This window comes from Rhinolophus hipposideros, assembly GCF_964194185.1.
Source record: "Rhinolophus hipposideros genome assembly, chromosome: 4".
In the NCBI taxonomy this organism is placed as follows: domain Eukaryota; kingdom Metazoa; phylum Chordata; class Mammalia; order Chiroptera; family Rhinolophidae; genus Rhinolophus; species Rhinolophus hipposideros.
The window spans coordinates 54582507-54600197 of record NC_138050.1 but is presented as its reverse complement, the minus strand read 5'-3'; the positions used below and the strand labels follow the sequence as shown (position 1 = coordinate 54600197).

General features: G+C 37.2%; 1 protein-coding gene across 5 annotated transcripts in view; it reads left to right on the top strand.

Moving 5' to 3' along the window:
• The window catches only part of MYO16 (myosin XVI), a 562776-nt gene extending 545656 nt beyond the window's left edge, over positions 1 to 17120 (top strand). For 4 of the 5 annotated variants that reach the window (XM_081047109.1, XM_081047110.1, XM_081047111.1 and 1 more), the window contains one exon: positions 15740 to 17120. In XM_081047109.1, the coding sequence (XP_080903235.1) occupies positions 15740 to 15967 (228 nt within the window). In that variant the 3' untranslated portion in view covers positions 15968 to 17120. The remainder of the gene's footprint in view (positions 1 to 15739) is intronic. The other variant, XM_081047112.1, reaches the window with a different exon arrangement.
• The last annotated feature ends 571 nt before the right edge of the window (positions 17121 to 17691 follow it).

The following is a 17691-nucleotide window of genomic DNA, read 5'->3' as shown; positions in this document are numbered from 1 at the left end:
TTTCAGGCGTACAGTGTAGAGGTTAGGCATTTATATAATTTATGACGTGATCCACCTGACAAGTCTAGTGCCCAAGTGTATCCACCCCATTGATCACTTAATAGCCCTGTTGGATATCAGATCAATTGTCATGATATCACAGTGCTGTGTTCAAAAAACCCTGATTTTTCTTAATAATGGCTCCAAAGTACAAGAGTACTGATGCTGGCAATTCAGGTATGCCAAAGAGAAGCCGTAAAGTGTTTGTTCAGTACTATCTGCAGTTTCAGGCATCTACTAGAGGTCTTGGAATGTATCCCCCAAGGATGAGGGGGGCTACTGTAAAATTATTTTTAAGGAAGTAAAACAGGGTAAGCAGGACTGGGAGTGACAAGAATGGTGTGGAAGAAGGTTGGTTTGAGTTGTAGTTTTAAATCAAGCTGTCAAAAAGGCCTCATTGAGCAAACATAAAGTAAGGAATTCAGGAAGTTAGTTGATTTCAGGGGAGACCATTTCAGGGGGGAGAACAGCAAAAGCCTTAAGAAGCATGTCTGAATTGCAAGATGGCCAGTGTGGCTGGAGTGGAGTAACTCTACATATTACTAGATGTTTAAAGGAAAAGAAGTTGGAATTACCATTAACTATAAAAAGTTAACTCAAGAAAAGGGATACTTTTAAGATGTAAACTACAGCAAAAGGCTAAATGTAAAATATCAATTAAAACTGTATTGTGTTGTCTTTCTTCAAACCCATTTACTAATTTTAGAAACTTTAGTCTGCTTAGAATATAAGTAAAGACTAAATTTGTCTTTTCTGTAAGTAGAAGAAAATATGAGACAAATAGCTCTATTGCTGCTCAAGAGAACAGAGAATTGAAAGAGGGACATCTGGGAATCAGGAACCCAGATTTCCTAGCTTGTTTAGTGTAGGGCTTTATTCCATTGTGCTGAAACATCATCAGCAAACTTGGATGAAGGGTGTTTTTTTTCGTTTTGTTTTGTTTTTACTTTAGAAGACCTTGAGACCTGATTTTTTCTGATTTCTATGATTATGTTATTATTTGAAACTGTCATTTTGTATTTCTGATTCTGTCAGAAATAGGTTCTAAAAAAGATGAACTGTGACATTGGAAAAAAGTGTTATGAAGTCGATGATATAAAAAGCCTGGATTTTTGAAGCCCAAGTGGATTTAAATTAATTTTACACACTTGCATGTGATTTGTATTATCTTTTTTTAGAAATAAGTCTTGATTTAAAAAAGATTTCCTCTCATATGCTGCCTACTTCAGCAAAATCTTCTCTTTTCCTTCCTAATCCTTCCTGAATTAGGAAGGATTTTCTATTTTCCTTTCCCTATTTTGTTTTCTGTTTTCCTTTCCCTATTTTGTCTAGCATTTATACCTGCATTATTCACCATGACTGTGTCTTCAAGACACTGTAATTGACCCCAGGGTCACAGTGGCAGACACTGTGCCCACAAAATCCATTATTTATAAGCACATAGTTAGACTACATTTCCCAGCCTCCTTTGTGGTTAGTAGTCATGTGACTGCAATCTAGCCAATGGAATGGATGTGATCCGCTTCCAAGCTTGATCCATACAAACCTCCCTTTGCCTATGAATAGTCAATGCCTTTTCCCATCCAAAAGCTAGATATAGGATACTCCAAGATCCAAGAAGCTGCAACATGGATGACAACATGGAAGATCATCCACTGACCAGAAATACCTCTTTTGGCCTTAATGTGAGTAATGTACTTCTTTTGTATCAAGCCACTGGTATTTGTGGTCAGCCTGTTAGAGCATCTTGGGTAGCACTAACATTCTTCATCATTTATTTGGTTTAATGTTTCACATGTTGCTGCTGAGCATTATTTTTATAGTACTTCATTTAACATCCCTTATGTAGCCATCTTTATTCTTTCAGATAGCAAAATTGTGCCTGTTCATATCTTGTGATGATAGAATTATTGGAATATTGCTTATCGGACATTTTAATGCAAAATAATGATCAGTGGTGCTCCCACCAAGTCACATATGTATAAAACCAAAGCTTATAACTCTTAACAACTGGTCTCAGAAATGTCTCAATCAATGTGATGCTGGCACAGCAAATCCCCCAGAGTGGGCACTCAAGTCCTGGTCCAAGAAGGTACTTGGCTTCATGTAGGCAAGAATTCAAATGTGAGCAGATATAGAGTTTAAAATGAAAGTAAGTTTATTTAGCAGAGAATAAGTATGAAAAAGCCACCCCGCAGACAGAGTGGTGGTCTGTAATTGCTAGTGGAAGAGAGACCCTCTCCACCCATTGAGGTAGGGTTTATATATGTTTCTTGTTTCCAGGAAAATATCTTGGTATGGGGAACTTCTGAAGGGCACAAAAAGAACAGGGGCAGATTTACCTTTAACTTTTGTAAGGTACAGCCTGTGGCTACTTTGTAATAGGTTTAATTATGGGAATGGCCATTACAATGGAATCTCTTTGCTCAATAGGTTTCGGATGGTCTGTTCTGTGTGATTGATTAATGTCTGCCTGAGCTCTGTGTCTGGTAGCACGTAGGTAGCAGGCTTGGAATCCAACCTCCTTATTCCTTCTTCTGTAAAACTAGTCCTCAAAATGGACTTAATTTTCTTCAGGGACAAAGTTATTCCCTTACAACAAGTTGGGCACCACGAGAAATATTTAGTATTTTTAGAAACTTTTTGGTGCACTTAATGATTACAAAGAATTACCTCTTTTACCTCTAGTTTTCAAGTGGATGACTCAACTGGTAACTAAATTTTGGAGGGAGAATCAAGGTTGATGACAGAGGAGATGCTTTCCCCCGTGAAGTAAATTCCATGGCCAGTGGAGTTGCCAAATGCCCCTTTCTTAATTAGAGCTGATTTTTAATATCTGTTTCAATTGACTTAACATTTTTTTTAACATCCAGGTTCATAAAATGGTTTTCTTCATTCTTATTTATTTACTGTATTTAACACCATAACATACAGATTGTGATTATTTCCAGAAAAAAATACTTTTAGAAGTTAATAACTTAACAGGTAAACTCCATCCTACACAACAATGTAAATTAAGACATTGGCTAATTAAACAAGTGAGGAAAAGACTTATTCGCTGCTCTACTGCTAGTTCAAAGCCAACTCTCATGTCCAACACCACATTGCACAGTACTTTTCTCTTGTGTTTTTTGTAATTGTAAATGCACACATGAACAAAACTATGAACACCATTCCTAATACCACTCAATCCAAATGTCTTTTCTTCTTTTTGCATCCTATTCATTCATCCTTTTGATCCAGAAAAAAATCCCACAGCCCATGTGAATTTCTTGGCCATGTTGCTTCAAAATGAGTCATGTCTCCTCTGTATTCTAACAACAAAAATTATGTATTTAATTATATAATTTATTACTCAATTAATACTGTGCTGCCATGTCATTTTTGCTTTCGTGTTTTGGTTAAGCATTTTTGCATTTAACTATGTGTTTATGTCTTGCTCATTTTGAATGGATACTTTTTGCAGAAACAGGTCAGATTGTGTGATTCTAAGTCCTATAGAACTCATCACAGCACCTTCCATTTCATAATCATTTAAAGCTCATGTGTTCATTGATTTGAAGACAGGGAAAAGTTCTTGGAGGACAGTGTACTTAATATCTAAGATTGCCTAAACGCTATGTATTTGAATTTGTGTCTGTCTTTACCACTTACTAGCCAAGTGAGTCTGGGTTTTGAAGATGAATTTCAGCATCTGTGAAATTAGGCTAATAATACTTAACCTGCTTATTTCAGATGGTTATGAGAATTTATTAGAATAATAACATGTGAAAATGCTTCAAGAATAGAAAACAACATCATGGAGATGACTTTTAAAGATGGGCCTTGGAAATTCTATATTTGGGCATCTGACCTGGGACTACTGTAGAAAAGATAAATAGAATCACAGAGTGTATTCTGGATGCATCTGATTGGGCTGCATATATAGACTATGTGAGAATGGATGATGATAAAGCTGGAATAATTAGTGTGGCCAGAAAATAAAGGATTTTATGTAACATGCTAAGGTGTGTGGACTTGATTTTCTAGGCTAGGGCACAGCAGCAGCATTGAAGATTTTTGAATAAGAAAATTACATAAACAGATTTATTCTTTGGAGAAAAAATTTAGTGGATTAATTTTCCTCAGTAATACCTCCTAGTGTTTGCAGCGAGTCTCCCATATAATCCCAAGAAAAAATATTTTTAGAGGAACTGTAATACTCTTACTTTCTCTGTTTCCAATATAATAGATTTATGTTTTTGCATATACTCCCTGGATTTGCACCCCATTACTATAATATGTCATTACTATAAGCATACTCTAAATATATGTTATCAATTTTTGTTACAATATATTAGTCATTTATATTGCCATGATTTTTAAATGAATTGAGGTAAGAGACCAGAGCTCATACAAAATCCATATCCTGAAATGTCACAAATTAATTATATTGCATGATGTCCTGTACAATCATAAATTTCTATTTTATAACTTTCCATTAATAGAAAGAAACATGCATTTATTCATCAGAGTCCATTTTTAATCATAACTATGAACTAAAACTCAGCTGCAAATTGCAAATAACTGTCCATTTAAATTATATTAAATATGTTCCAATATAATATTACTTCTTATAAAAGTAAAGAACAGTGGTTATTTTTTTTTAAGAAATCAAAGTGTACAGACAAGGTAAAAAATTAAGATTCTCCCCTCCCTCACTGCCAGTTGTCTGGATACAGCTACTCTTGTTTCCAGTAGAACTTGTAAGGTGCCTTATAAGGGATGTTTTCCCATTTCTTTAACCCTTAGGCAACAAAGGAAACAAAATAGCAAGAATGAACTTAATTGAATTGCTGTACAAGTGACTACTTCTAAATTAGGAAAAATCAACTCTTTCCAAAAATGCTGTTCTTACTTTCAGATGATTTTCTTAATAATTTTTTTTAGAAGTATGGAAATATACAGCCCTTTAATCAGACTTTTTTGAATCACATTTTATTTTATGCCACATCCTTAAGATCTACTTAGATAAATTTTGGTTTTTCAAGTTTGGTTTTTCAAAACTGAGATTTTCAAGTTTCAATTTTTTTTAATGTTTTTCCTGCAACATTTTGTTAGCATCAAGTGGAAATGGGATTTGCATTTGAAACACTAATACTCACTATTCAGTCAGCCAGGATGTTTCCTTCTTTTAATTTCCATAAATGTCAGTAAATGCCTCTTTTCACCTTTGGGTGAATAGTCAATAGAAAAATCAATTCTGTAACAAATGAACAGTAACATGATTTTACATATGAATTATTTAACAAAGCCTATTTTTATCCTAGAAGGGAAAGACTTAAGGTAAAAATCAGCAGCAAATTATTAATTTTCATTTATTAATATTGTTCATAGAAATGCATATCCACAAGAAGTAAAGAAAATTTATATTTAATTTTTAATTAGTTCATCTTATAGAAGAACTCTATTAATGACACAATAGACAACTATTAAAAATTAATACCGTGTTTTCCCAAAAATAAGACCTAGCCAGACAATCAGCTCTAATGCGTCTTTTGGAGCAAAAATGAATAGAAGACTTGGTCTTATTTTACCATAATATAAGATCAGGTTTATAATATAATATAATATAATATAATATAATATAATATAATATAATATAATATAATACCAGGTCTTATATTAATTTTTGCTCCAAAAGACGCATTAGAGCTGATTGTCTGGCTAAGTCTTATTTTCGGGGAAACATGGTATATAGATATATAAGTAATAAACCTCATTAAGCCTTTAAAATATCATATGTTTCCCCTCTAGACTGTGAGAGATTTAGTGGACCTTAACCCCTGAAAGTAAGTGAACTAATTATAAATGTCCCACTTTAGATACAGAACTTGGATGAACTCAGTCTTTACATCCCTTTATCAAACTCTTCATATTTAATTGATGTCTCCTGGACATTAAAAGACACAAATACTTTACAAATAAAGGTTGATAAATGGAAACTAAATTCACATCTTGAACGGCTAAATATTAAATCAGCAAGATTTTCTCAGTAGCAGAATAAAGGCATTTTTTTAACCCCCATATTGAGCTGTCAGGTTGTAATCACCAGTATCCTAAGTAGGACTATTTTCTAAGGATTACTGCTTCAGTGAAGGAAGCTTCCTGTTAAAATCCTGCTAAAAGGAAAGAATTTTGTTTGACGATGAGTATCCTAGTCATAGGGAAATGAATTTGGCCTAGGATCATTTCTGTAGCTGTTCACTGGGAGGTTGAAATGGATGTTAAGAGGCATACCTATTTATTGAAGGTAGCTCAACTTCTCCCTTCTCTAATTCTCCTTTAAGAGCAGAAAGGAGAATATGGAGCTATAGGTGACACAAAAGCCACATTTTAGGCGTTCTAAATTGACAGGGCGTATAAATTAAATAGTACTGACCTCCTCTCAAGTGTATCCAGCATGAGGGTGGGTCAATAATACTACCTGGCCTCCAGTAGTTGTGGAGTGAGTCCCATTGTCAACTTCTTTGAGGGGTCACATTGTCTCAGCTCCCAGTAAACTGTGATTCAGGGCTTTGTCATACTGAATCACAAGTGGCCCCCAAACTCTGACTTTGAGATCTCTTTCAAATGTCAAGTGTAAAAATAAAAATCACAGAATAATTTCCAATATAGTATTATTCTCTCCATTAAAAAAAAAAATGCTTTCAAAAACTTTTAGCTGACAGATTGACTGTGCCCTTTTCTAGAAACCTGAGTTTTGTACCTGTTATAAAGTTGTACCATTTTTTTCCATGCCATCCCAAAGTAATAATTTTGGGCATAAGATGCCTTAACCCGATTGGGTTGCTATAACAAAATACCATAGACCCTGTACCTTATAAACAACAGAAATTCATGTCTTCATTCTGGAGACTGGAATTCTGAGATCAGGAATCCAGCATGGTCAGGCGAGGGCTGTCTTCCAGGTTGCAGACCTGTAACTGTCCTCACATGACAGAAGGGGCAAGGGAGCTCTGTGAAATCTCTGTTGTAAAAGCACGAATCCCATTCATGAAGGCTCCACGCTCATGACCTAATCACGTTCCAAAGGCCTCACCCCCTAATGCCATCACTTTGGGCATTAGGATTCCAACATGAATTTTGGGGGACACAAACATTCAAGCCATAGCATAGGATAAGCTTATTTCATTGTTTGAGGCATCGCATTCTTTAGCCACCCTGAAGTCTGTAGTGACTGCCCCACTCATTTCAGTGACCCCACTCACTAGCCATCGAAATCCATCGAGGCATGTCTGAATCCAGAGTAACTGATGGATCTGGGACCACCCACACCCTATGTGATTTCAGAGCTGCAGAGCATTTTTAGTAAGTTCCCCAGGTTTATAGAGTTTGAAAGGGCCTTATCTGAATCTGTGAGATATAAACTTCATTTGAAGTATGAGAATTTGTCCAGGGTCAGTCTGGCATTACTTAAAGGCACTCTCTGTCTTTCCTTTCCCTGGCCTTGATGGAGGTAAGGTATCCAATTGTACCTAAGTTTCCAAAAAACAAACAAACAAACAAAAAAATAAAAAACAACTGAAACCACAGGTCTATATACAGGCATACCTCAGAGATATTGTGGGTTCAATAAACCACCACAATAAAGTAAATACCACAATAAAGCAAGTCACACAATTTTTTTGCTTTCTCAGTGCATACAAAATTTATGTTTACAATATGTGGTACTCCATTAAGAGTGCCATAGTATTATGTCCTTAAAAAACAATATACATGTCTTAATTTAAAAATAGTGTCTTGCTAAAAAGTGTTCCCCATCATTTGAGCTGGTTGGAAGATGGCACTGGTAGACTTGCTGGACTCAGGGTTGCCACAAATATTCAATTTGTAAAAAATGCAACATCTGCAGAGCGTAGTAAAGGAAAGAGCAGTAAAATGAGGTATTCCTGTGCTGTGATAACATTTGTCCCTTCTCTCATACATCCAGGCATTCAAACAGTAACTCCCTTTGACCCTCTAATTAGTGCACTTGGATGCATTGTGCGGGACAGAGATTAATTCACTCATTGTGGATGCTGAAGCACACCCTAGGCTTGTCAAGCAGTAACTAATTCTACCCACATCAGTCAGCATTTTTCTCACTTTCATAATATGTAGGACCCTTTTTAAAAGAAAAACTGTCCTTGATTTTTAACATTTCTTAAATTATTTTATGTTAATTCAATGTATAAATACATTGTTATCTAAAATCTCTGTATCCTTTTAGCCTTCATTACAGCTGTAAAACTAAAGCGAATTTACAAATTCAGTAGAACAAAAATCTACTAAAGCAAAAAAAAAAAAAATTACCACATTTTATATTAGGTATGATTTTGGTTAGCTGACATGAAACTACTACTGTTGAAAATATGAATATGGTACTGACTCAGATTCTGTGAACGTCAGGACATTTTTACCATGTCCTGCCTTTGGTTTTACACGAGTCTCTGTCACTTTTTTTTCTGTTTGAACTGCTGGGCAACCTACTGTACGCTGCCAAATCAGTTATCTTTTTCTTGGAGGAGAAATCCTTACTTGCATATTAAATCCATCTACTCTTTTCTCATTAACCTGTAACAATATAAATAATCTTACTTGTGTCAATCATCTTGTAAATAAAACACAAAGTCAGAACATAAAACCTCACTGAGCACTAACTTAAAAAGTAGGTATTCAAAGGATCCAAAACACAATTACATTACCTTTTTTAAAAATATAATAAAAATAAAAATTCAAAAAAAATTACAAAAGAACAAATGCTGACTGATGTGAGTAGAATTAGTTACTGCTTGACAAGCCTGAAACTACATATACAAATCTCAATATAAGATACCTTTAACAGTTGTTTAAATATGTGTATAGGCTTTTTATCTTACTCCTGAAATTCAAAGAAACCTCTAGACCTTTCACCATTTTCTTCCTGTATAACTTTCGTTAGTGTTAAGTCATATATAAATCATCGTTGTGTTATAAATCCAGTGTGTTGCTCAGTATTTTGGCAGCTTCTTATTAATAAGGAAGAGACTATGTTATATTTCTATAGGACCATAAATTGTGAGAAGTGCTTTCATTTAACGTCTGATTGAGTCATCAGGATAATCGTAATGCAGAATGTTGAGGGACTTTCTCAAGTCAAAGAGCTAACAATGACAAAATCATATTAGCCCACATGTATAGACACTCACTTTTAAGTAGCCCACATATGTTTCTCATGTAATCCTTAACCAGGCTTTTGAGGCAGAATTTTTCTGTGATCTCACTTTACAGATGAGAAAGCTGGTAGACTTGCTCAAGGTTACATAACCATTAGGTGGCAAATTTAGGATTTCACTCCAGGCACACTGACCCAAGAGTCCAGGTTTGTCAACCATAGCATCTCTGCTCAAACCAACCTCAGAGTCTGTGGTTTTATTATTCCCTGTTAAAGAATAAAATTCAATGTCATTACTGGCATTTATGTACCTGGAGCCCTGTGGAAACACCTCTCCCTACTTTTTCTTTCCCCCTTTTCCAACTGGTTAACCATCTCATTTTTCAAAATTTAGATCAAAAGTTACCACCTCTTTGAAGTCTCTACAGACCCTGCTCCATAGCACTTCCTTTCCCAGGTAAATGATAAAAAAGAAAAGAAAAAGGTTTTAGACACCTCCCTTTTTTGGCTCGCTCCGTCTCTAGGTTATGTGCGACTCATTAAGACACTTGTGTGATTGGCATGTCTAAACATTCCTTTAAAAGCCGGGCATTTGTCATAGCCATGGAGGACAGGAGCAGTGAAATGCAGACTCCCAAAGGTTCCTAGGTATGGGACATTTTACTTTCCCAGTTATAACGCTTGCCTTCTGGTTCTGAAAGGCTGTGATTTGGCATACAAACACTATTATATAAAACAGTCCAGAAAAGAAAATAAGTAAGTGACTAGCTACCCGATGTGGTGACTTGAGGCAGAAAAGCATCTTCTAAAGCAATGGAAAACAGGATTGAAGTTCAAACACACCAATATGGCATCCTGATCCTACAAACAAATCTGGGTAAATGAGACCTGGTGTGAAGCCAGCTGACTCCACGGCCACAACGGCCACGTTGCTAGCAGCGTCCTTAATCCCCAGTCATTTCTTACCTTTCTGAAAAGAAATGGCTCCCTTTCAATATCAAAACTAAAATTCTTGTTAAAGAATCATTATTGCCTTTTAAATGATAATATGTAATGTATTGGGAAATATCAATAATGATAAGGGAAGCTGTGAGCATTTTTGTTATTACAAATAGATCCTGAAATTTGAAAAATGGACAAACATTTATTTAGATATTTTTACAGGGCTGAATAATATTGCAAATGCTTTCTGTTGCTTATATATTACTTAACCACCATTTTAAAATAGCATTTATAGTTACATTTGTTTGCTGTTCTAAATATTAAAGCTGTCTCACTATCTGTGACAAATAATGATTCTTCTGCCTCACAATCTAATAAATGTAATAAACCTAAATAAGGCAGATTAAACATCATTAGTCAGGGCATACTGTCTTCATCTTCTGATCTTCTATTGTCTCACAGATCATAATTTTAAAAAGCCCCCTGAACTGCACTATATTGAGAGTAGTGACCTATCATATGTCCTTACACAGAATTTTTACCTTCCTTTGAGACACAACCTATGAAGATTCTTTGCTGCTTTTTTTTTAATAACGATCAATAATGTTAATATTTTAACATCTCATTTATGCCATTCTGGCAACTATCTTTATATACCTATTAGATTTTACTCAATACCTATTAATCTTCATAATAGAAAATAAAGTTCCATGGGATCTCTCAATGAAAGGGTTTATTCTGAGCATTAGTTGATTATTGCAAACATCAGTCAAATTTTTGCTTATCAAGGAAGCATAGAAAGCTCTTGGTTGTTGATTCAAAGATGGCATTCTTCTCTACTCACTACATTATTCAAGACATCAATATCCTCATTAAGAAAGTGCTTTCTAATGGTTTGTGTGTATAAGTTTCACCTTTTATAATGTACTTGGGAATTCAGATAGTTTTAATAAATATTGAGAAGCTTTGAAAGGGTAGAGAACCCTTTTTTTTTTTTTTTTTTTTTTTTTTTTTTTTTTTTTTTTTTTGACTATAGCAATGACTTAGGGGATTTGGGACATTTTATGTCAAAATATCTCCACACAGGCCTAATTCAGATCAGAAGCCACTGAAAGTCACTCTCAGCAGATCGGTGCTGCTTCTATGGAGTGACTAAATCTGTACATCTGTTCCTATTATGAAAGTCTTCGCAGAGGGTCACACCTATTATATATTTTTGGTCATTATGAAAAGGTGCTGAAAAGAGTTTAATATCGAGAAGAAATATAGAATGGATATGTTTTATTCTTGGTATGAGGACAGAGTTGTATGCTCACACCATCCGGCACATGCCATCAGTCTATGGAAGAGCAACGCCAATGGCTGGGTGGAGATATGGATTCTGTTAGCCTGGCTTTTAGCCTTTATTCTGCTTTGTTAGGAATTGGCCTCCAGTGTTACATTCTTTTAGATTAACTGAACACTTATTATTTCATGTTTCCCTTATGTTAACTTACTAATTATACATTCTCTTACTATTCTTGTAGTTTCACTGGAGAATAAAACATTCATCTTTGACCTATTACTTGTTGACAGATTTTACTTTTTACCATTTTCCTAATACTGCTAGAACCTTAGAACCTCTAAACTCCATGTAACCCTTCCTGGCTTTTGTAGTTATTGTTGGCGTCCATTCTTGTTTTACATAAAATTTGAAGCCTATAAGACATTGCAAACATATGACATATTTACCCCTGCATTTAATTCCAGTGTCCTTAATTCTCTTAAATTTCCATGTTTGCATCTGGGATAATTTTCTTTCACCTTTAAAAAAAAAAACGTACACATAAGGCTTTTGATGGCAAATTTCCTCACTTTTGTTGGTCCAAAAGCACTTTTATTTTACTTTCATTTTTGAGGGACATTTTATGTGTATAGAATTCTAGGTTGAATTCCTTTTTTCTGGCTTCCAATGTTGCTGTTTGCAAATCAGCTTTCGCTCTCATTTGTCATCCCTCTGATGGTAATGTGTCTTTTTCCTCTGGATTTTTAAAGCTTTTTTTTTTCTTTTTTTTTGTCTTTGGTCTTTGGCATTTTTAATACGGTTTGCCTTATGTTTTTTTATTGTTGGTGATAGTGTGTGTGCTTACCTCTGTGTGATTTGCTGAGCTTCTTAAATGTATGCGTTGATGCTGTTCACAAGTTTTGGAAACATCTCTTTGAAGATTGCTTGGCCACATTCTTTATATCTCTTCTACTTCTGGTACTCTTTTTATATTTATGTCTATACTGCTATTTCTTCTAGTTGCTCATCTTTTTCTCGCTTCTCTTACACATTTAATCATAGGTATTTTAAAGTATCTGCTATCTCTCAAAGTATCTGCTAACTCTCAATGTGGATCATCTGTGAATCTGTTTCATCTTTTGATCCTTAGTAAATTTTCTTGTATCTTCACATGTATAATAATTTCAGGTTATACGGACACAGTGTGTACACAAACTGTGGATGCTTTAGTGATGTTTTCCATCTAAAAGGCTTCCACCATCCTCTGTTAGGAAGCAAAGGCAAAGGGTGGTCACCTTAATCTAATCACAAACTGAACTGTGTGGAGAACCAGTCTACCTCTGGTTCTCCTCTAATCCTCCGGCTGCACCCTCCTGAGCTTTGATTGAGAACCTGTCAGGTCTTTGTTCCTTAGCATTGAAACATTATAGTAGCTCCTGCTTTGCATTTCAGAGCTCCTGGCCCCACTTTCCAGTCACGTGCCCTCCTCAGATTTCAAGCCTGCAAGTCTTGAAGATGAGACTAGTTAGGTGCTTGAGGCTATCATCTCCCCTATTAATGTGTTTTGCTTCTGCAGCATCTCTATCATTGTAGATTTCATTCTAATTTTTATACGTTTTTGGCCCAAGGCACCATTTATTCTTACAATTGAAGAACTTAACAAATTTCCCTTGGGGAAAATGGCCATGCCTTTGAGGGTCCTCAAGTTTCCAACTTGTGTCACTAGTCCCATGCACCTGCAAAATACCATATGGTTTTTCTTTTCTTTCACTCAGAAAGATTCTCTCCATCCAGAATTTCAGTTTCTCTAGTTCTCAGTTTTGCCAGAGGTTTGTGATGTTTTAAAATGATTTTTGTAATTTATCCCTTTTTTGTCATTTGTGTGATGGAAGCAGTAACTTGCAATAGCCTATGCAGAAGTAGAAGTTCCTTGTTTTGTTTCTAAGTAGATAAATATGAAGTTGTGTTACTTAGGAAAGATGGTATCTCAAGGAAGTTTGGGGAAAATAATCAAATTATATGGTAGAGCTACCCTTCCATCAATTAAATATTCTCTCATAAAAATAAATCCAATAACAGCATTTTCATAAGTTGCTATTATATGTTGGATGTATGCCAAGGAACATATATACAGATATTCATTATTCATAGAGTAAATGACACTATAATCAACACTGCATACACTAGTGGAGAAAATAGAGGAACTAAAATACATTAGTGGAGGAAACATACAGATTTCACTCAAATTCCATTCAGAAAATGAAGGGAAATGGGAGATGGCACAGAGACCCTGGTCTTTAGCACGTATCAGATCCTGGACCCCAACTGTTAAGTAAATGATAAGCACTGTAGAGTAATAGTTAAGAGGACAGGCTCTGGAGTTGGCCTGCCTGATAACACCATTTTCTGTTTGACTTTGGGCAAATCACTTAGCTTGTCTGTGTGTCAGTATCTTCATCTGCAAAATGCTAACACTACTTAATAGAGTTCTTAGCAGAATCGCATAAGTTAACATTCTAAGGTGCTTAGAGAAATACCTAGCACATATTTAGTACTCTAAAGTGTTTATTAAATAAATAATTTTTATGCACATCCTCCACCCTCTTTTCTTGGCTCACTTCCCTGACAGTAGAAGCAATCTGGCCTCACAAAAGTCTTCCCAGCAGGAGAATGCCTCATTTCCAGGTTATTCTGGTGCAGTCCTGGACACTAGCAAAAAAATACCCTTGTAAATGGAGTGTGCTGCTTTAGCAGCTCACTTTCTATCGGTGCCTGGATGTTACTTCAGGGATTGGGCAATCCCAGTCCTATTTTCCACACTTAGGGTTTTTTTGTTTTTTTTTTTTGTTTTTTTTTTTTTGTTTTTATTTATTTTTCTGTCTGTAAATTCAATGTTGGGAAACTCCTTTTGCTAAAAACCAGCTCTAGAAATCTATTCATACATTCTAGATATGGGTTTGACCTCCTGGTTTCTGAGTTATAACACCATGTCTCGATGTGTTGCCCATTTCCTTGATTCTAGCCTTCAAAATCTTCCCTAAGTAAACAGCAGGCTCAGGTGTCTGGGTGAAGGTGTTGGTTTTAGAATTGTCCTGGAATGCTGACTACCCATGCTTATTTCAAGTGCCTGTTTTCACATAAGAGCCAACCACGTGTCTTGCTTTGTTTTTCTCTGTTTTGATGAAGAGGATGGAACTGGCCCTGAAATAAAGTAGTAGGTGCTTTGGAAGATGGGATGAGCCCTCTCATGTCCTCTGACTTCTCCCCCAATATTTCCACTCTCATTTATTGTCCATGTCCAGAATCTCATTTTTTAAAACCAAAATATTCACTTTTAAATTGACAGAACAGTCAGTTTCTGCAATGTCCAGCTGTTATAGATTGCTGGGTACTGGCAAAAGGGGAGCCCAACGCAGTGTCACCTGCTTGTCCTGATATGTCCCAGCTGCCGTCAGCGGACAAGCTCAGTCTCTAGGCATCTCGCTTCCAATGCCCTAAGGAAGCGAGAGGAAGTAGCTGATACTTGCACACTTTGATGTTCTCCTGCAAAGGCCCCTAAAATTCCCATCTCTGCAGTCTCAAGGTCTGAGAGAGCACACAGCTGCCAGTTTAAATCACTGCTTTGATTGACTGCCACCACATAGCACATGTACCGACACACCAGTGAGGTTGCAGGTGTCCTCAAGCGCAGCTCCTCTGCCTCCACTGAGCCTGTTTGATGTTTCAGTGGCTGTCCCTTGCCCCACCTGTCTCTTGGAAACAGTTTCTATGTTAGTGTGGTCCTCTGTTAGCATTGACTATAAATGGGTCCTGTTGAGTAGAGGTCCATCCTTGGGCTGATGCATGGTGGGCAGAGTGGGGTCATATTACCTTCAAAGATATTGACTAGTAACTGTATGTAGATGGAGCAGTGGATCCTAGAATGGGGTGAAACTTGAGAAATCCAAAAACATCAGACAGAATTATGATCGTAATAAATTCAATGGAGAAACAGGACACGGTGCCATAAGAATGTATATAATAATAGAGGGCGAAGGGCAAACAGACATTTGATTCTCTATTGTATCACCTGGAGATGTATAACGTGTTAACCCGTGTACCTATCCTAAATGTTTTGTTCCCCTCATCATCCTAATTCAGCAGCCCACAGCTGGCCTGCTCGGATGCCATTTGCCGAGTGCCTGGAGGTTGTGTAGGGAATTCTTGATATCTCTTTGGACTCCACTCCAGCCCCTTGGCATCCAGGTGTTTCTGTTCTACTTCTCATTCACAATAGGTGTTTGGTGCTACTCTTTTTGTTTCCCTCTTCCCTCCCACAGGTAATCCATCAGCTGAAGCTCTCAGAGAATGAAAGTGTGGCCCTGCAGGAACTCCTAGACTGGAGGCGGAAGCTCTGTGAGGAAAGAGAAGACTGGCAGCAAATCCTGCAGCACTCAGAGCCCAGAGCACCTCCCCCACCTCCTTGCAAAAAGCCAACTCTTCTGAAGAAGCCTGAAGGGGCCTCCTGCAGCAGGCTGCCTTCGGAGTTCTGGGACACGACCATTTGACGTGGTCCGAATTGCAGACTCACAGCATAAAGCTGCCTACAGATTCCAGGCTGCACTGACAGAAGGCTGCCTCTGCTACGTGCTGGGTACTCTCTCCACACATTTACACAGAAAAGCACAGGACAGAGAAGTTAAATACACCAGATTCCGCGTGTGTGTGTGTGTGTGTGTGTGTGTGTGTGTGTGTGTGTTCTTACCCATTCTGTGGGGATCCACTCAGATTGTCAGGCTTTGTGGTTATAGGACCATGCTACCCCTTGGTAGTAAGAGAAAGGCCATGAACAGTGTGGATGAAGTGAAAGAGAGAAGAGTCGTGGAGGAGAGGAGGGATCCATGCACACTGTCCACTTGTTTTTGTGTGTCTGGCCACGTGTTTATTGTACTCCGATCGTCTTACTATAATACACTCTGCAGGACATATGTTTTATTTCTTTGTAGGCGTTTGTGTTTTATTGGAATTACAAACCTGAAAATTATTTACATGTTTATTACTGTATTTTATAACTGTATGCAGTTGGTGGTGCTCCCTTTCTTCAAAATACAGATTTAAAAACAATCATTTCTAGATTTTTTTTTCTTTTACATACCATTTTTAAACCGAAAGTACCTAAATATTACAGAACTATGTTGTTGTTTTAGCTTCGCCCGTGTTAAGCCCTGCAAACATATGGACCAAGTCCCACGCTTTCTTTCATTCATTGATTAGGAGGCAGTTCCTTCCTATGCCCTGTATTTCTGGATATGGGGGCTGTGAGCTCTAGTTAAAACTCATCTGCCGACTTCACCATAGGTTACAGGGGATTTTGCATCACTCCACATGTATGGCTTCCAATTCATGGCTGGTGGTATGAAAGGGCCATATCCATTCCAAGGTCTTCACAGTACAGGTAAGCACGCTGAGGTTTACTGGCTTGAGCAGTAATGCTACATAATAAGACAACTGTCCTCTCAGAGCGCCACTGCATGGCTCACCTGCTGTATACCCTCAACCCTCTTGTAATGCAACTGCCTTGTTTATTGCTGTTCTTCTGTTGGCTGCCAGGGAGTTCTGAGCAGTGGCGTCAGACTCTCCATCATGTCTTGCTACTCGGAACTTTTTATTCATACCAGCCTTTGAAAAGTTACTGTGCCAATAAAAGGGTACAAATATGTGCTTCTGTGGTTTTATGTATTTATTGTTGCTGTCTTCCATGGATGCTTCTGTTTCCTGAGAAGTAGGGGCAAATAAGTGATCTCATGCATCCGGCCTCCCTTCGTGTGCTCTTTTCACAACATTTTGCAAGCTTCGGGGTCTAGTGGCTTGTTTTCAAATAAAGAGTTCATGGTTCTTTAGATATAATTATGTAGGCATCTGTCAGTTTTAGGAATAATATGCTCATCATTTAGGAATCATAATAGGCCAACAGACCAGGAGATGGCTGCCATTGAAGAGAGAGTTTGTCGTACTCACAAATCCCACACCATGCCACGGGAAAGCAACATGGAGAGGCACCTGGGTTGGTCGGGAGGCAGAGGGCGTGAGGGAAATAGTGGAGTAAGGTTTTTTTCATGGTTTCATGGGAAGGACTGGGTGAGGCAGGGTATGCAGGCATAGCATGGATGAATTTGAATAATTGCAACAGGCCCTGGGTTGCAGAGGCTGAACCTGGTTAATGGATACGTGGCCCTGGGCAGGGTGATGGGCACCTGGAGTGGGAGAGACCAGTAAAGGGTGCGGTTAGGGT